Here is a 15,558-nt window from a genome sequence, read left to right as displayed (position 1 = left end):
TCCCTCATTTAATTACAGAAACAGTCAGCAAACCCGTGGAAGAAGATTAAACCAAATGGAGAAAAGAGCAAGCCTCAATCATCTTCTCCCCCCTGGCATCTGGCCCGCACTTCTCACCTAGGATTTAGCAACTAGGGGCGCTCTTGGTTATACTTTCCACCTGAAAAATGGTTTATTTCTGCAGAAAAGTTAAACTCTGAGACCCCAAACCAGGTAAAGAAGGAATTGCATTTAGAGAAGAATTCATCAGTGGCTGAGAATTTAATAAAGATCCTGAAATTGGGAGGTGTATTCACATTTTTCATCTAGACTTGAATCTGCAGAGAAGTGAAATACAATGTCAGATCAAATGAAACACACACCCCCACAAAACTAACAAACTCCTTAATCATTTTCCTCAGTTGCTGGGGAGAGAAGTATAGAGTTGTGTGGTTGCAAAGAACCTTTGAAATCTTTGCTTCAACCCATCGTTTTTAGAGATGAGAAAAACAGACACCCACAGAGGGGAAATACTCTGCCTTGTTCTCAAAGCCATAGAGACAGGGGTAAGCCCGGTTTCCCAGCTCCCAGAAGTGCCATTGTAGTTGTCTTCACTTTCCTATTCTCTCTGCCTGTGGGCCCTTAATGTGAAGGAGACGCACAGTTCAATAGGCAGACCCTAATCTTTCACAGAATATTCCATGGCAAGCCAGAGCTCAGAGAGAGACGCTGATGACTGTCTTCCCATCCCACTTTGCTGGTTAAGGGTGTGTCCCCCCAGAATCTCCCAGGACCAACCATGCCCACCATGGACACTGCTATGTTTGAGAGACTCTGGAAGCCTTGAAATAAGCTGTCTCTTCCCTGTGCTAGCAGGTCTCAGTAGAAAGACCAAGCCCTGGATCGTTGCCCCGTCTCACCTGGGACTGATGGGTCCGAGCTGGTTGAAGAAACAGAACTAAATATGAAGTCAAAAGACCAATTCCATATTTCCTGTACTGACCTTGCATGGCTTATGTCACCTTTCTGGGCCACGGTTTCTTTAGTTGTAAAATGGATAGTAAATCCTACTTCAAAGAACTAAGGGACTCTAAGACTCACTGACAGCCTAGATGTTTGGAAGCTTCACGATTATAAAGTAGATGGGACAGTATTGAGAAAATCCTACCAAATTTTGCCTCTTGGCACTTGGAACCTTGCCTCATAAAATTACAACTGCCCTGAAAAATAATAGACATACTTTTCCCTCTCCCTTCCACAGTCTGTTAGGGCTTCTACCAATCAGAAAATTGGACAGCTATGCCTCTAGTCACAGTTGCTGTTCTTTGAGACAACCAAGATGCTTTTTTCTAAATTCAAACAGAGCTATAAATTCCTAGAAAAAGCTAGATAGGAGTGGAGAGGAGGGCACAAGAAACCTCTCAAGTAAAGCTTTATAGAAAAGAAAATCTATAGAAAAGAAAATCCCTGGCAGCAATGCATGACAGGAATTTAATGTATTGTGCTGATCCACAGTATCAGAAAATTAGCTGCTCATTAATACAGAACTGTGTAAGGTGGGAGCATACTAGACACCAAAATCTGTGCTTGAATATTTCTTCTCCAGTTTTCTGAGAAAAAAATACTCAATTATAATGTAAACAGACAGAAAACAGGGCCAAGGGCAATCCATATATTGTCTTTTGATAGGCCACCTCTGAAAATACCTGCCTTGCTTTTGAGGATGAGTACTCTGAAAACACCTAACATTCAGCCTTTGCAAAAGTACCACAAAAATAATAAAAGGTGCACAATACCCGGAAGTAGAGGAAGAGTCCAGCTCTGAAGATGAGCTGTTCTAGGATAAAGAAAGAAACTTTAGAAAGACTTTTGGCATCCTCAATCATATGCATGATTGCATATGACATGGTCTCCATGAAACATGAGATAAGAGGATGGGACAAAAAGGGTTATGATCATAAAAAATTACTGGGAAATGGAAGAAGTCAATAACAATAAAAGTATGTCAAGGACAGTAACACTAAGACTGAGACTGTTGAAAAGCAAATCAGCAAACCCACCAAACAAAGAACTTAAATGGCTAACGTGTCTGTACAGCTAGTCAACCACATCACAGTCAGAGGGCTGCAAAATCAATTAATAATGAAGTGCTACCTTATCCCTGAAAGTTGAACAAAAATGTAGAAAGTCAGATAATACCAAATATTTGTCAATATGTGAAGAAATGAGAACCCTGGTGCTCTGCCGCTATGACTGTGGATGATACGGCCATTTTACCAGAAATTAATGAAACTGAATATGCACATACCCTGTAATAGAAGAGATAGAATAAAATAAGATGGTCTTCCAGAATGCAGAGGACAAGGACCAAGAGATGAAATCATGGAAAAAATATGACAGATATGGATTTGGGAAATGAAAGACAACACATAGATAATCAGGTATTCCAGTGGAGAGGCAAGAATATATATGAATATTAATGTAATATAAATATAATAAATGCCTAGTATTATATTTTATATATAAATGCACACATATATATGTGTGTGTGTGTGTATATATGTATATATATATATATATTTTTTTTAGTTAAAAGACTTGAGGGTATAGATTGAAGGACTCCCTGTGTTCCAGATAAAATCAAGAGTGCCACACACACATCTATTTAGGCAAAGTTTTTGAATTCTAAGAATAAAGAAAAAAAATCCTTCAGGCATCCAGAGAAAATCAGATACCTACAAATGAACAAGAATCAAAATATCCCTGGATTTCTCCGCTGCATCACTTTGTAGTTTCAAAGGGAAAAAATGGTAGCCCAAGAATTTTATATCCAGATGAATTCTACCATGTGTCAAAGCAACAGAGGGTCATCCTAAGCAAATTTTCAACCCTTTACCCTTCTTCACAATATGAAAAGATGTTCTAGCAGGTTAAGACAAGAAGCAAGGTTAATATATTCAGAATGGAGAAGTCTGAATACCAAAAGGAACAAAAGGAAACATTAAAAAAAAAAAAAGAATAAGACTGCCAACAAGATGATGAAAGCAAGACCAAGTATTTATTGCAGCGATAAGCATATATTTTATAATCCATTCATGTACTCATTTCAAGAAATATACTTAAAAACAATTGTAATGGAATACAAATAAAAGGAGAATCAGAGCTATGGCAGGCAAATGCAAGCAAAAAATAAAGGTTTCAATATTAATATCATATACACTACCAAATGTAAGGTAGATAGCTAGTGGGAAGCAGCCGCATAGCACAGGGAGATCAGCTCAGTGCTTTGTGACCGCCTGGAGGGGTGGGATAGGGAGGGTGGGAGAGAGGGAGACGCAAGAGGGAAGAGATATGGGAACATATGTATATGTATAACTGATTCACTTTGTTATAAAGCAGAAACTTACACACCATTGTAAAGCAATTATACTCCAATAATGATGTAAAAAATAAAAAATTTAAAAATTAAAAAAATATCAAGCGAGATGCTAATTCAGTATTAATATTGAGCAAGATATTATTTGAAACAAACAGCAATAAAATGACAAACAGGGTTATTTTACCTTGATAAATATTTTAATTCTCAGTTCATTCAATGATTATCTATTAAGTACCTGCTGTTTGCACTAGGGAAGTGTATACTTTGTTGAAAAATAAAGATGTAATGAACACTTATCCTCAAAACAACATAAAATCAAGGCATATAAAGCAAAAAATTCGAATAACATGGAGAAATTTTCAAAGACAATAGAGAAAAACTTAACATACCTCTCAGTCTTTGATAGGTCAAGTAAGCAAAAATACAAAACGTGTTAATAATGTAATTGGTTAGCTGGATTGTATCTTTTATACATCAGAAGTCTGATAAAGAATTTTATAGCTTACAACTAGAGACTGCATCTGTTTTTCTGGCCAACATGGGACTTTCACAAAAATTGATTGTATAATAGGCCACCAAAAAAAACCTCAATAAATTCCAAAAGCAGACACTGTACACACCAAATTCTCAAAACAATGCAATAAAACTAGAAATGATAACAAAATTGTAAAATAAAAAGTACTCTCTGAAATAAATAATCCTTGGTTAGGGATTAACTTGAAGCCTCAATCACAGTCTGTTTAGAAATGAACTTGGTTGTGTGAAATAAGGCAGGAGAGCCCAGAAAGATTGGGTCTTCGAGTTAGGGTGCTAACAGGGCTGTTGTTGCAGATGCTGGGTGACTGTGCTGGGGGAGGAAGGCCTGGCAAGCTCATAGGATGCAGGGGACAGCCATCAGAGGGAGAGAGAGCACTGGTCTTAGAGTCCTTTAGGCCTGGATTCGAATTCCGCTTTTACCTCTTAATTGACTTTTGTGGGTATCTCAATAGCTTTCCATTTCTGGGCCTTGGTCTGCATATTCAAAACTAGGGCTGTTGAGCTGTATCAGTGGTTCTCAACCTTCACTGGGCATTGTAATCACCTTGGGAAGTTTTTAAATTATACTGATGCCTGGGCTCTATGCCCAGAGATTCTGATTCACTTGGTTTGGAGTGGGACCAAGTTATCAATATTTTTTAAAATATCCCCATGTGATTCCAACATGTAGCCAGAGTAGAGAACTCCAGAGCTAGATGATTTCTCAGGTTTCTCCAGTTCTGAAGTTCAGCAGTGCTACCTGGCACCTGCAGTCTTTGCCCAGTGGAAGAAAGGTTTAGGAGGCTAAAGCTAGAGGAACAGTGATGCAAAGCAATCTAATCAAAGTGTGCATTATCTCAAATGGTGCAGAAAATGTCAGTGCCAGTTAATATTTTGCACCCAACATGATTTAGACCCGGGGCATATATTGTACTCCAAGCCCATTGTAAACACAATGGGCCATTTATTCACTGAACAGTAACCACTCTAATTACCTATAGGGCAAACATATGAGGTTGTTCAAGCAACAATTAATTGTGGACCTGGAACTAATGGGACAATAACAGCAAAGTATCAACCAGAGTGTGATTCAGAAATCACATCAGAAAACCATAATTTTCCAAATTGTATCAGATAAGCATTTTGGGGGATGCAATTGCACATATACCAATCCCAGGTCCTGAAATAGTTGCTGCCTGATTTTTCTAATAGCTCCTTCTTAAACAGACCATAGGAAGCTGGAAGTGTTATTTTAATCTTGAGAGAAGAATAAGACGCTAGGTTTGAGCAGACTGTAGAAAGCTTCTATTTCTTACACTCGCTATGCGACCTAAGTATCACCTTCAGGCAGGGGTGCTGACCTTATTTGGTTATAGGATTCTCTTTGTGAATCTGATGGAAGCCATGGATCCTCTTTTCAGAAAAATGTGTGTCTGTATGCACATACATGCCCACACAAGCTTTTCCATACAGTTTTTAAGGAGTTTTCAGACACTTTGCAGCCCCTCTGCATTCTTGCTAGGCCATAGCCTCCGTTTGCACACCTCCAGACACAGGGATCTCGCTACTTCCAACAGCAGGCCTTCCCTTGCTGGACAGCTCTGGATTTGAGTGTCCTCAATATGTCCAGCTGGGATTTTCCTCTCTCATTGGGCCTTATTCTACCCAGAATGTTTTTTTAACAGTTGATCTATCCTTGACCTTTACCAGTCTTGGGATGATGTCCTGTCTCTGTGGGGATCTTAGAAATTGGTTCCTGTAGGTGCTCTCTAGCTCTAGGTGACAGCTGATGGGTTGTTGTGTGTTCAGCTCCAACAGACAGGACCTGCTGAGACTGCTGAGTGGATGCAGGAGATCCAGGGATCCTAGGTAGTGGCCATCTACCATCTGAGACAGATCAGGGAAAGGGACAAGATCTCCACTGCCCTGCTCTGCTAAAGTCTTGGGAGGAAAAGAAGTGCTTCCTCAGGTGACAGGAGGAGCAGTAAAGCAACTTCAGCTGGGGCCTGAGGGTGCCAGGATGTTACTTCCCTGGATGTTAAAGTTGGACTCTGAGCTGTATTGGATCTAGAGCTGCTGAGACAGCAAGGGTGGGGAAGGAAGGCCGGTGACAGCAAAGAGGGATCTTGCTCAGCTGTGCCCTCTCTGGATCAGAGATTTAAATGAAACAAGAGAAGGAAGGAAATACTATTTTTTAAAAATAGTATTGGGACTTCCCTGGCGGTCCAGTGGTAAGGACTCCGAGCTTTCACTACTGAGGGTACGGGTTCAATCCCTGGTCAGGGAACTAAGATCACACAAGCCGTGCAGTGCGGCCAAAAATAAAATAAAATAAAATTGTATTTATGTATTTTGAGCACAAAGTTTGGTGAATGAAGCATACTGAATAAGGTTAGATAAAGTAGCATTAACTAGTGATGTACAGACATAACCACAACAGTGGTCACAAAATTTTGGAGCTATCAGTACCCAACAACAAAAATATTACTATACAAGAGTTTATTAAATACTTGCTAGACACATGAAAAACAAATCAATTTGTCAGGGATCACAGGCTCTTATAAAGCCTAACGGCCAACCAAGTTAGCCTGTTCTTGAACCTGTGCTGGAAGGCGCTCATCACATGCGGGTACTGGGTCTCCTCCGTCCTCTCACACCAGGCGACAAACCCGTGAGGACAGACAGGGGAGGATGATAGACAGACTAGAAGGAACCATGGAGGAATTCTTTTATAATCTCAGAGTGGGAAAGGCCTTTCTAAATATGGCATAAAACCCAAAGACAGAAAGAAAAAGAATTAATAAATTCAGCCACATTAAAAAAAAATACTTCTATATGGCAAAAGACACCGTGAGAAACAGCAAAAGAAAAAGTACAAACTGGGGGAGCATTAGCAACTTATATCACGAAGGGTTAATCTCCCTACTATAAAAGATCACTAATCAATAAGTGATTGCTACTAATCAATAAGAAAAAGACCGAGAGTACAATTGGAGAACAAGCAAAGGATGTGAACACTTTCCAGAAAGAAACTGCAAATTGCTCTTAAACATAAGAGAGATACTCAACCTCACTCATAATAAGGTAAATGCAAATCGAACTACAAGATACCATTCTTCTACCATCACACTGCAAAGATCAAAAAATTTGATAACCGCCTTCTGTGGATGAGGCTGAGGGAAAGAGAAAGCAGAGATCAGAGGAAATGTTATAGAAGAGGTGACATTTAAGCTGTTCCCTGTAGGACAGATAATTGAAATCCAATTTAGCAACTCACTGGCACTTAAAAAAGAAGGACTAATAAAGGGAAAGATGGATAGATTTGACTACTGAGTGTAAATTAAAATATACACACACAAAATGTAAAAGCAAACAAACTGGGATATTTGCAGCAACTGTAATAGCCTGAGTTTGAATGCTGTACATATAATAGTCTTCATTAAATTCAATAAGAAAAGCATTAGAATACCACTCAAAAAATAAACAAGAGACATAAAAAAGCAATTTCTAAAATAGGACATACAGCTAGTTATCGGCCACATGGAAAAATGTTCAACCTTATGTATAACCAATGAATTCATTATGATTCCAGTTCTTCAGTGATAAATCATTAATAAATTAGATAGAAAGATGTTTTATTTCCGTCCGTTGATAAGAGTGTGGTGAGATTGGCCCTCTAATTATAACTATCTAGTGGGTGTGTAAATTGATGCAATCCTTTTTGGAAATAAATATCAAGTCTTTAAAAGCTCACATCCTTTATCTGGGAAATTTCACATCCTAGACTCTATCCTACAGAAATAGCCTGAAATATAGGGGAAAAGTGCCAAGCACAAAGACGCTTGCAGAATAATATGACAATAATGACAAATTAGAAACAGTCTAAATGCCCCCAAATTAAACATGATTCAGTAAATTATGCTATGTTCATATGCTAGAATATTATGCTGCTATTAAAAAGTTTACATGTTAAAATGTTTACAAGAAGTTTTAACAGGACGGTTAAATGCTTGTAGGATAATGTTAAGTGAGGGAATAAACAGTTCAAATGTGTATGTAGATTGACCTCAAGAATCTTTTTTTAAAACATTGCCGTGCATGGAAAAAGGATCAGAAGGAGCTAGGCTACAACATTAATGATGGTTCTTTCTCCTTATTTTGCATTTTTAAAAACCTTCCCTTCAATTATAACTTGTTACTTTTGCACTAAGAAGGTTTAAAAATATTTTGCCCGTGTGTTTGTACCTTGAGTGAGAACTAAAGACCTCTGTTCCCTTAGGAAAGATCCTGGGCCCACAGCTCTGAGGTCCCCCCAGTAAAAGTGCTGTCTCTTTTGTGTTTTCAGCTCTCTTTTGCTGCCACCACGCCTGTTCTAGCAGATAAGAAAAAATACCCCTACTTCTTTCGGACGGTCCCATCAGATAACGCAGTGAATCCAGCCATCCTGAAGTTGCTGAAGCACTACCAGTGGAAGCGAGTGGGCACACTGACCCAGGACGTGCAGCGCTTCTCCGAGGTACACCCTGCCGAGAGGCACGATCTCACCTACCTCTGGGCAAGGGACAAGACGGCTCAATCAGGGATGGGCTCTGACACGGGGCCTTTAAGCTGTTGAGGAATTCGATTGTGCGCGGGACAGGTGAAGGCCTCCAACCTGCACAGCTCAGGAGTGGAACCTTCTTTTCCATTGTGCCTTTCGGCTAAGTCGCGTGGTCTGTTCCCTCACTGCCCCTGTAGTGTGTTGTCCTTGCTGCTGACCTATAGCGGCCATCTAAAATCACGAGGTGCCGCCAAGAGCCTTTCTCCTGTGAGGAGGGTTTGGGGAGGAGCTGGCTTGGAATGAAGTTTCCAAAGTCACTGTGGATTGGGTGGTTTTTCTGGTTTTGTTTTGTTTGTTTTAATGACTTACACGTATACATCAATACTTGGTGTTCTGGGGTTTATTGTTGCAACAATAACAGCAACAAAAAAGCCAAATTATATATAGTAAAAAAAGAAAAGGGCTGCTTTACCCAATCCCTCTAAATCCACTTTGTCTTCCAAGTGAAGTCCTGCTTTCCATGTAGTGTTCATCTGCCCAGACCTTTTTCAATATATTTAAACCCAAATGTCCTCATACTAGATAGTTTGCATTTTTCACTTTACAACAGATCTTAGAGATCTTGATTGACTTCGTTCTTATTAATGGGCCACGGTGTTGTGTCCCATGGATAGATGGTAATTTATTGAATGTTTACAGCTTTTTGATATCACAGCCAACACCTTCCCACCTAGGTGTGCATCTTTATAATAGATTTCTAGAAGTGGAATTATTGGGTCCTTTAAAATGTTGAGACATACTGACCTCCAGAAAGGCTGTTCCAATTTCTAGTCCCTCCAACGACATTTGAAAATTCCCATTTCCACATATCTTTACTTTTAGCAAATCTTTAAGAAGTTTTCTCCACTCACCTGAGTGCAGAATGGTTTCTTGTTTTTCTTCCTAGTCTATTTATATTTCCTACTTTCCTATCTGCTCCTATGTGTGCTCTTGATACATGGAGCCTCCCAACAAGGTAAGACATTCCAGGTGTGCTTAGCAGCCCAAGAGAAAAAACACAACTGTGAGCCGATTTGGGGGGAAATGTATGAGGCGGGTGTCCAGGCAGACCTCAGTGAGAGGAGTCAGGGAGGACATGCCCCTTCTGCCAGTGTGGGGCGGGGGATGGGCGAGGAGAGCAGAGCAGGGCAGGGAATCACAGACCTGGTTTCCACTCCAGCTCTGTTTCTCCTTTGGGAAGGAGAGGCCACTCCATGCTTTGGCTGTGCTACCTTGGAGAAGTCACCTTACTTCTCTGAGCTGTGGTTTCCTCCCCTATAAGATGGGGACAATAACCCTTCCCATGCCTATTCCTGCAGAGTTGTTGCCAAAATCAGATGAGTCATGAATTTTAAAGAGTTTTGTAAACTATAAAGTTTATGCACAGAGAGGGATGTTTTCAGAGGCGCTTGAAAAGCAGACGTGTTTGGCCCCACCATCTGCAGTCATCCAGACAAGGCCAGCTTTTCCCTGACAAGATGGTCCTGATCTTCCCACCTCTGTTTCCCAGTCCCTAGGGAGAGGCACAAGGGGAACTTCACCTCCAGTGGGAGTGACTCACTGCCAAACACTGGAGAGGCTTTTGCTGGAAGCCTGCCCTTTATACAGCAGCCACAAATGTTCTAAAATGAGTGTGAAACAGTTCAACGGGGAGGGTGGGGAGGGCCAGTCCTGTGGTCCCATTAACATGAGACTCTGCTGAGATTTGGAGGGACCTGCTTTTTTGCCAGGGGAGCCTTTGTCTGACAGAGTCTGAGGGGCCCTTAGAGACAGCTTCCCCAACCTCCTCATTGTATAGAAGGGGAGACTGAGGCCCAGAGAGGAGAAGCAACAAAGTTCAGGGTTTCAAAGCACCTCCGAAGCCATGAAAGATTGTTGGCAGAGAAGTTAGGACTGAATCCTGGAGTCTGGATGCCTGGTCCAGACCTCCCATTGCTCCTTCTTTCCATCTATAACTTCCTGCAGTCACATAGGAACTACCTGTGTGTAGCCTTGGAGGTTTGAAAAACCCCAAATCTTTGGTGTAAAGAGGATAAATGATCAGCCCCAATTTGGTTGAGTGCTTTATAGATTTCCAAACACTCTCACAGCTGGTTGCCCTGTAGGGAGGGGTTATGGTTCCCATTTTACAGATGAGGAAACTGAGGTCATGGAGGGTGGGTTCCTTCTTGCCCCAGGACACTCGCTGGTAAAGAGCCCAGCCCAGGCTGGAAGCCTGACAGACTATTGGTCAGTGTTTTCTCCATTACTCTGTCCTCACTGGGGTCAGGTGTTGGCAGTTTGGTACCACATCTCTTTCCCTGCACAGCTATGTTAGAGCCCTCAGCTGGGTTTCAGGGCATCTCAGCGGGAAACCTCTTTTCTAAGGACAGGATGTTGCTTGGTGGTATTGCTGGCAAGAACCCCTCTCAATTTAAATCTCTCAGCCCAGCTGACTCCTCTCTGTGCCCAAGGGCTTTGGCATCCCTCTTCTGATGTCTGGGCTGCATTGCTGGAGTGCAGGCCCTGGAAACTCGCCAGGGGCTAACAGCTTTTAGTGAGTGCAAAGGAAACTGGATTCCTTTTATGAAACTGGTCGATCAGCAGCATCAAGCACTTTTGTTCTGGACTGGTGCACTGGAAGGAATGTCAAATGAAAGCAATCCTGAAGTTGGAGGGACCGGGGGGGAGTGAGAGGCCAGGGTGCTGTGGCATCCACATGGGCAGTGCAGGCACAGGATGGAGGCAAGGATGAGGTGGCGATGAAGGCAGTGAGTAGGGGTGCCTGGCAGGACCGGCAGAGACAGCAAGAGGGCTGTTTGAGCCTCTTCTCCCAGCTCCAGGTTCTGTGCTCTACTAAGCCATCTTCACTAAGTTATTCTTTGCGTTCCTGATTCCATGATGCAACTAACCAGCTAAGTACTGTTGGACACATCACTCAGTCTCTCTAGGCCTAAGTTTCCCCTTCTGTAAGATAAGGGAGTTGGGTCAGTTGACCTCTAAGATCTCTCCTAGCTCAAGGAATCTGTGGTGAGGGTTTAGGGAGATCTGGTCATTGACCCCGATCCTGCCACTCCCAGAGGTGTGACCATGAGAATTACTGAGCTTTGTACCTCAGTTTCTTCCTCTTAAAAATGGGGATAATAATGGTTAACTCTAAGGGTGGTTGTGAGGATTACATATGTTCAGAAAGTTAAAGTGGTAAGAGGAGTGCCCGACTCATAATAAGCACCATGCAAGGGGTGGCTGTTGTTTTTATTGTCATCTAGAGTCTGGTTCCTTACCCCACGGCTGGCTGCCATTCCGGAGCCCGGCTGTGTGGCGGGGTGTGGTGCCTGCCACGAGCACGGCTCCCCTTTCCTCCCCTCCTTCCAAGCCAGCTCAGAGACCCCCTGCCCAGTCACTGGTCCTCAGTGACCTCTGAGGACACTTCTGGAGCTGACCCTTCCATACCAGACTCTCCCTCAAGAGTTGGGACCCGCCAAAGCCTTTGATCTATACAAGACCAAAAGGGCACCATCTGCAGTTTCCTCTTCAAAGCGCCTGCCCCTTCGGCCCTCCGCAGCTCTTTGAAGCCTTCTCTGCCTGCCAGGTTGCCATCTGCCCCACCAAAGGGGTTTCTGGTCACCTCCTCTCACGTTGCCACTTACACAGCTTGGGGGACATGCCCAAAGATGAGGGCAGGGGACCCTGTGCTTGCTTCTAATCAAGGAGTCAAACTTAGTAGAATCGTCAGCCCTTCCCTGCTGCCCTGAGCAGGAATGAGCTCCTTGGGGTGGCCGCAGAGACCCTTCGCATCCCCGGAGGCCTCCTTCTCTATCTCATCTCAGGCACTTCCCCCTTTGGTCCAGCCTCTTCTCCGTGCTGGCTCCTCTCTGTGAGGCGTCCTCCCCCACACCTGGCTCTGCATTCCTCCCTAGGCTGGGACAGGTGTGCCGCCTCTGTGCTTCTCTCCCCTCGGGCTTCACTCTGTACCAGCTCCTTGCACAGGGCAGAGAAATACCCCATCTGCTTCCTCATCGGTCACCTGCTGCCACTGGACTGGAAGGCCCCAGTGGACAAGAGCCTTTCTGTCCCCTCACCCTACATGCTGCCTGGCGTGTCTGGGTTCACTAAGGATTTCAGTAAATGAATCTCTATCCATTAGGCCAGATTCTTAGGGGTGAATACAGTGATTTCCTTTCTGTGGCCCATAGTCTGACTGCAGCTAGGATGGTAAGATGGGGGTGAGGGGGTGCAGAGAAGTCTCAGTCCCTGTCATGAGCCGCTGGGGCCATGGGGAAGAAGGGAGGCATTGGCAAAGTTGGGAAGTCACATTCCCACAGAACTCAGCTCAGGTCATTCTGTCATCTATTAACTGAGTCTTATTTTGGATGTGACATTGTTTGTTGTTGGAGGATTCTTCTAGAGATCTCAGTGGAAAGCTCTGGGCTGGCCACTGGAACCAGCAGTGACCTGGGTCCTGCCATGTGGTTCTGGGTGGCGTCAGTGTTGGGCATTGGGAATGAGCACACTGTAGTTTGTGTCTGAGTTATGTTTTTTGCTCTCTGTGATGTTCATTCTGAGTTGTCGTCACTTCAGAATCCTCTCTTACCAGGATCGGGTAATCCCATCCTCTAAAGCAGTTCTTGAAGTCTGGTCCTGGACCAGCAGCAATATCAACACCTGGGAACTTGTCCGCAGCAAATTTGAGGGCTCCGCTCCAGGCCCCCTGAATCAGACCCTCTTGGGTTTGAGAATCCCTGTATTGGAGGAATGGGAAGCCTTCAACTGAGGCCACTGTGCTCCTAGGCCCACTTTGTCAGAGAAAAGGACCACACACACTGAGCCACCTCTGACCTCTGTCCTCGGCTTTCCTCTAGGCTGCAGGATCACCTGGGCCACCCACATACCTGCAGATCTTCTATCATTAGGAAGCAGGAGGGGACTCCTGACAGATCAGATTCTAATCCTGATGGTCCTAGTGCCCCACCCTGTGCCCCAGCTTCTATTTGAAAAACTTGCTGATGCTTTTAGGTGATTGGCTGTCAGCCGCCAAGCGAGAAACGTCCTCTCCTTCTTAACTCTTTTACCTCCTGCTCTGTGAGAGACGTGTGGGCCAGCCAGCAGGGACTGCTCCATATTCATCTTGCCCTCTCCCGGGTAGCTATTTGTGCAGCCTTTTTGGCGCTGAGGGGAGGGCTCCATTATTTCCCAGGGTGGTATGCATATGTGATATGATTTTTGTACAGTTTTAATAGTTGTGTATTTATGTTATTATATACCAGGGGGGAAAATTACTAGCCCATCAAAACTGAACTTCATTGATGTTCTTGTTTAGAATGAAATCTTCATTTAAAAAATGAGTCTGTTTAGAGGAAAATACTAAGCTAGCAAACACATAGGTGGTGCGTGTACACAGTGAAATTGCCTCTAAGAGGGTACAGGAGGGACTGAAGTGTGAGGACCACTGAGATGGATGAAGCCATTGGCTGCCTGTTCATTTAACAGATGGGGCTGGATGAGGGGTAGGGGGTAGTACTGGCAATAGACTTTTCCTTGAAGCCCTGGTCAGTGCAGATAGTCAATGGGAAAAACTCCAGGTCAAGGTCAAGAATTGGCCCTGCAGACCTTCAGGCTTCTGAGGCCGAGATTCCATGGGACAGACTCTGAGGTTCAAGCAACACTTGTTCCTTCATGCGCATGCCCCCAGGTGGAAGTGCAGGCAACTAGCAGGTGCTCTGCCCACCCATCCCTGCAGAGTGGGAAGACCCCACCTTGGTGAGGAACACCTTCCGTCAGGGCCTGCGGTTTCCAGTCCTTCTGCCATCCTGGTGGCGGTGTGTATACATTTGCGGGCACGTCCAGGGTTTCTTGTCCAGGGGTGGCTGCGGTGGCTGAGCTCTCTGAGGAAAAGGCAAGCTAAATGCCTTGGTCTGGCTCAGAGCTCTGCCTTTGGAGAGATGGCCCACTACACTCCACCCTCCACTCTAGAACAGGGAGGAGATGGCGGACACATCCTCTGTAACACTCCACAGCAGGTCTTCAGAGCCAAGCACCCACCCACCTCACACACCCCAACTCTTAAAAGAAAGGTGCTGCCCTCGACCCTGCTCAGAGAGGATGGGATGCTTGGCTGGGATCTATGGTGCTAGCCCCAGGGCTCATGCAGGGCCTGGGTGAGTGCCACACTCACTGCTCACCAGGGCTGTGACATCAGATATATCTCCACCCAGGCTGCGTGGACCCCAGAACACAGGGGTGAGTGAGGGCCCAGAAGGAGATCCTGGAGGCCTCTGGGGCGGGTCCTGGCCATCCAACTCAAAGCCCTCACCAGGGACACTTCCTGGGGCCTCCTGCACAGTCCCTGGGCCAGGTTCCCAGAGCACGAGGTGATCCCCATGAAGCAGCTGTTGCACCGGGACCGCTGGGTAGGAAAATGTAATTATGACATCATCTACTGCCATTTATGGGGCACCTGCCATGTGCAGGCGATGACATTCAGTCGCCCAGCATGGTCCGTCTCCATTTGGAAGAACAGACTCACTCAGGAAGGATTAAGTCACTTTGTCAAGGCTTCACCAAGCGGTGGCAGGTATAGGTGTGAACCCAGGTTTGTACCTCCCCTTGTGGAGAGAAGGAGGCCGTGGGCCTGGGCCAGTATCCCCCATCCATCCTGCCCAACACTCACCACAGGAGCAAGGAGGTAGGTGTCTGGTCCAAGCAACCCATGTCTCAAGCAGAGCTCCTCACAGTCCCCTGGAGGTTTCGCTGTGGGATTCTGCATTTAAGTCTTATGAGCTTCCCAGATCCCAAGTCTCAGAGCCCAGCACTGTCCCTCCACACCTGCTCCTACCAAGGTGTCCCAGGGGACTTTGTTTCAGCCTTGGCTGAGCTTGGCTAACAAGGTGGCGCATCTTGTCATGTGTGGGTCCCCAGAGCTATTCTGGTAATTATGGCTGCGGTTTCTCCCCAAGGCCCATCTGCCAGGCTTGGGTAATGCCGGGGCTATGTGAGCAAAGGAGTAGAGTTGGAAGGTATGTGGAACCTTCAGGAAATTGTAAGTAGTTAGGGCTGGACAGTTCGGTGTGTAGGGCAAGAAGGGGAGAATGGGTTGGGGGAAGGAATGGTGAAGGCCCCACATGCC

At 44.7% G+C, this 15,558-nt stretch overlaps 1 protein-coding gene across 2 annotated transcripts in view; it reads left to right on the top strand.

Moving 5' to 3' along the window:
• GABBR2 (gamma-aminobutyric acid type B receptor subunit 2) overlaps window positions 1–15,558 on the top strand; it is a 365,550-nt gene that overhangs the window by 135,282 nt on the left and 214,710 nt on the right. For both annotated transcript variants that reach the window (XM_079926892.1, XM_079926893.1), the window contains exon 3: window positions 8,220–8,390. In XM_079926892.1, the coding sequence (XP_079783018.1) occupies window positions 8,220–8,390 (171 nt within the window). The remainder of the gene's footprint in view (window positions 1–8,219; window positions 8,391–15,558) is intronic.

Source organism: Stenella coeruleoalba (genome assembly GCF_951394435.1).
Source record: "Stenella coeruleoalba genome assembly, chromosome: 7".
NCBI lineage: Eukaryota > Metazoa > Chordata > Mammalia > Artiodactyla > Delphinidae > Stenella > Stenella coeruleoalba.
The sequence above is the reverse complement of the archived record's forward strand: the minus strand, read 5'-3'. Positions and strand labels throughout refer to the sequence as shown.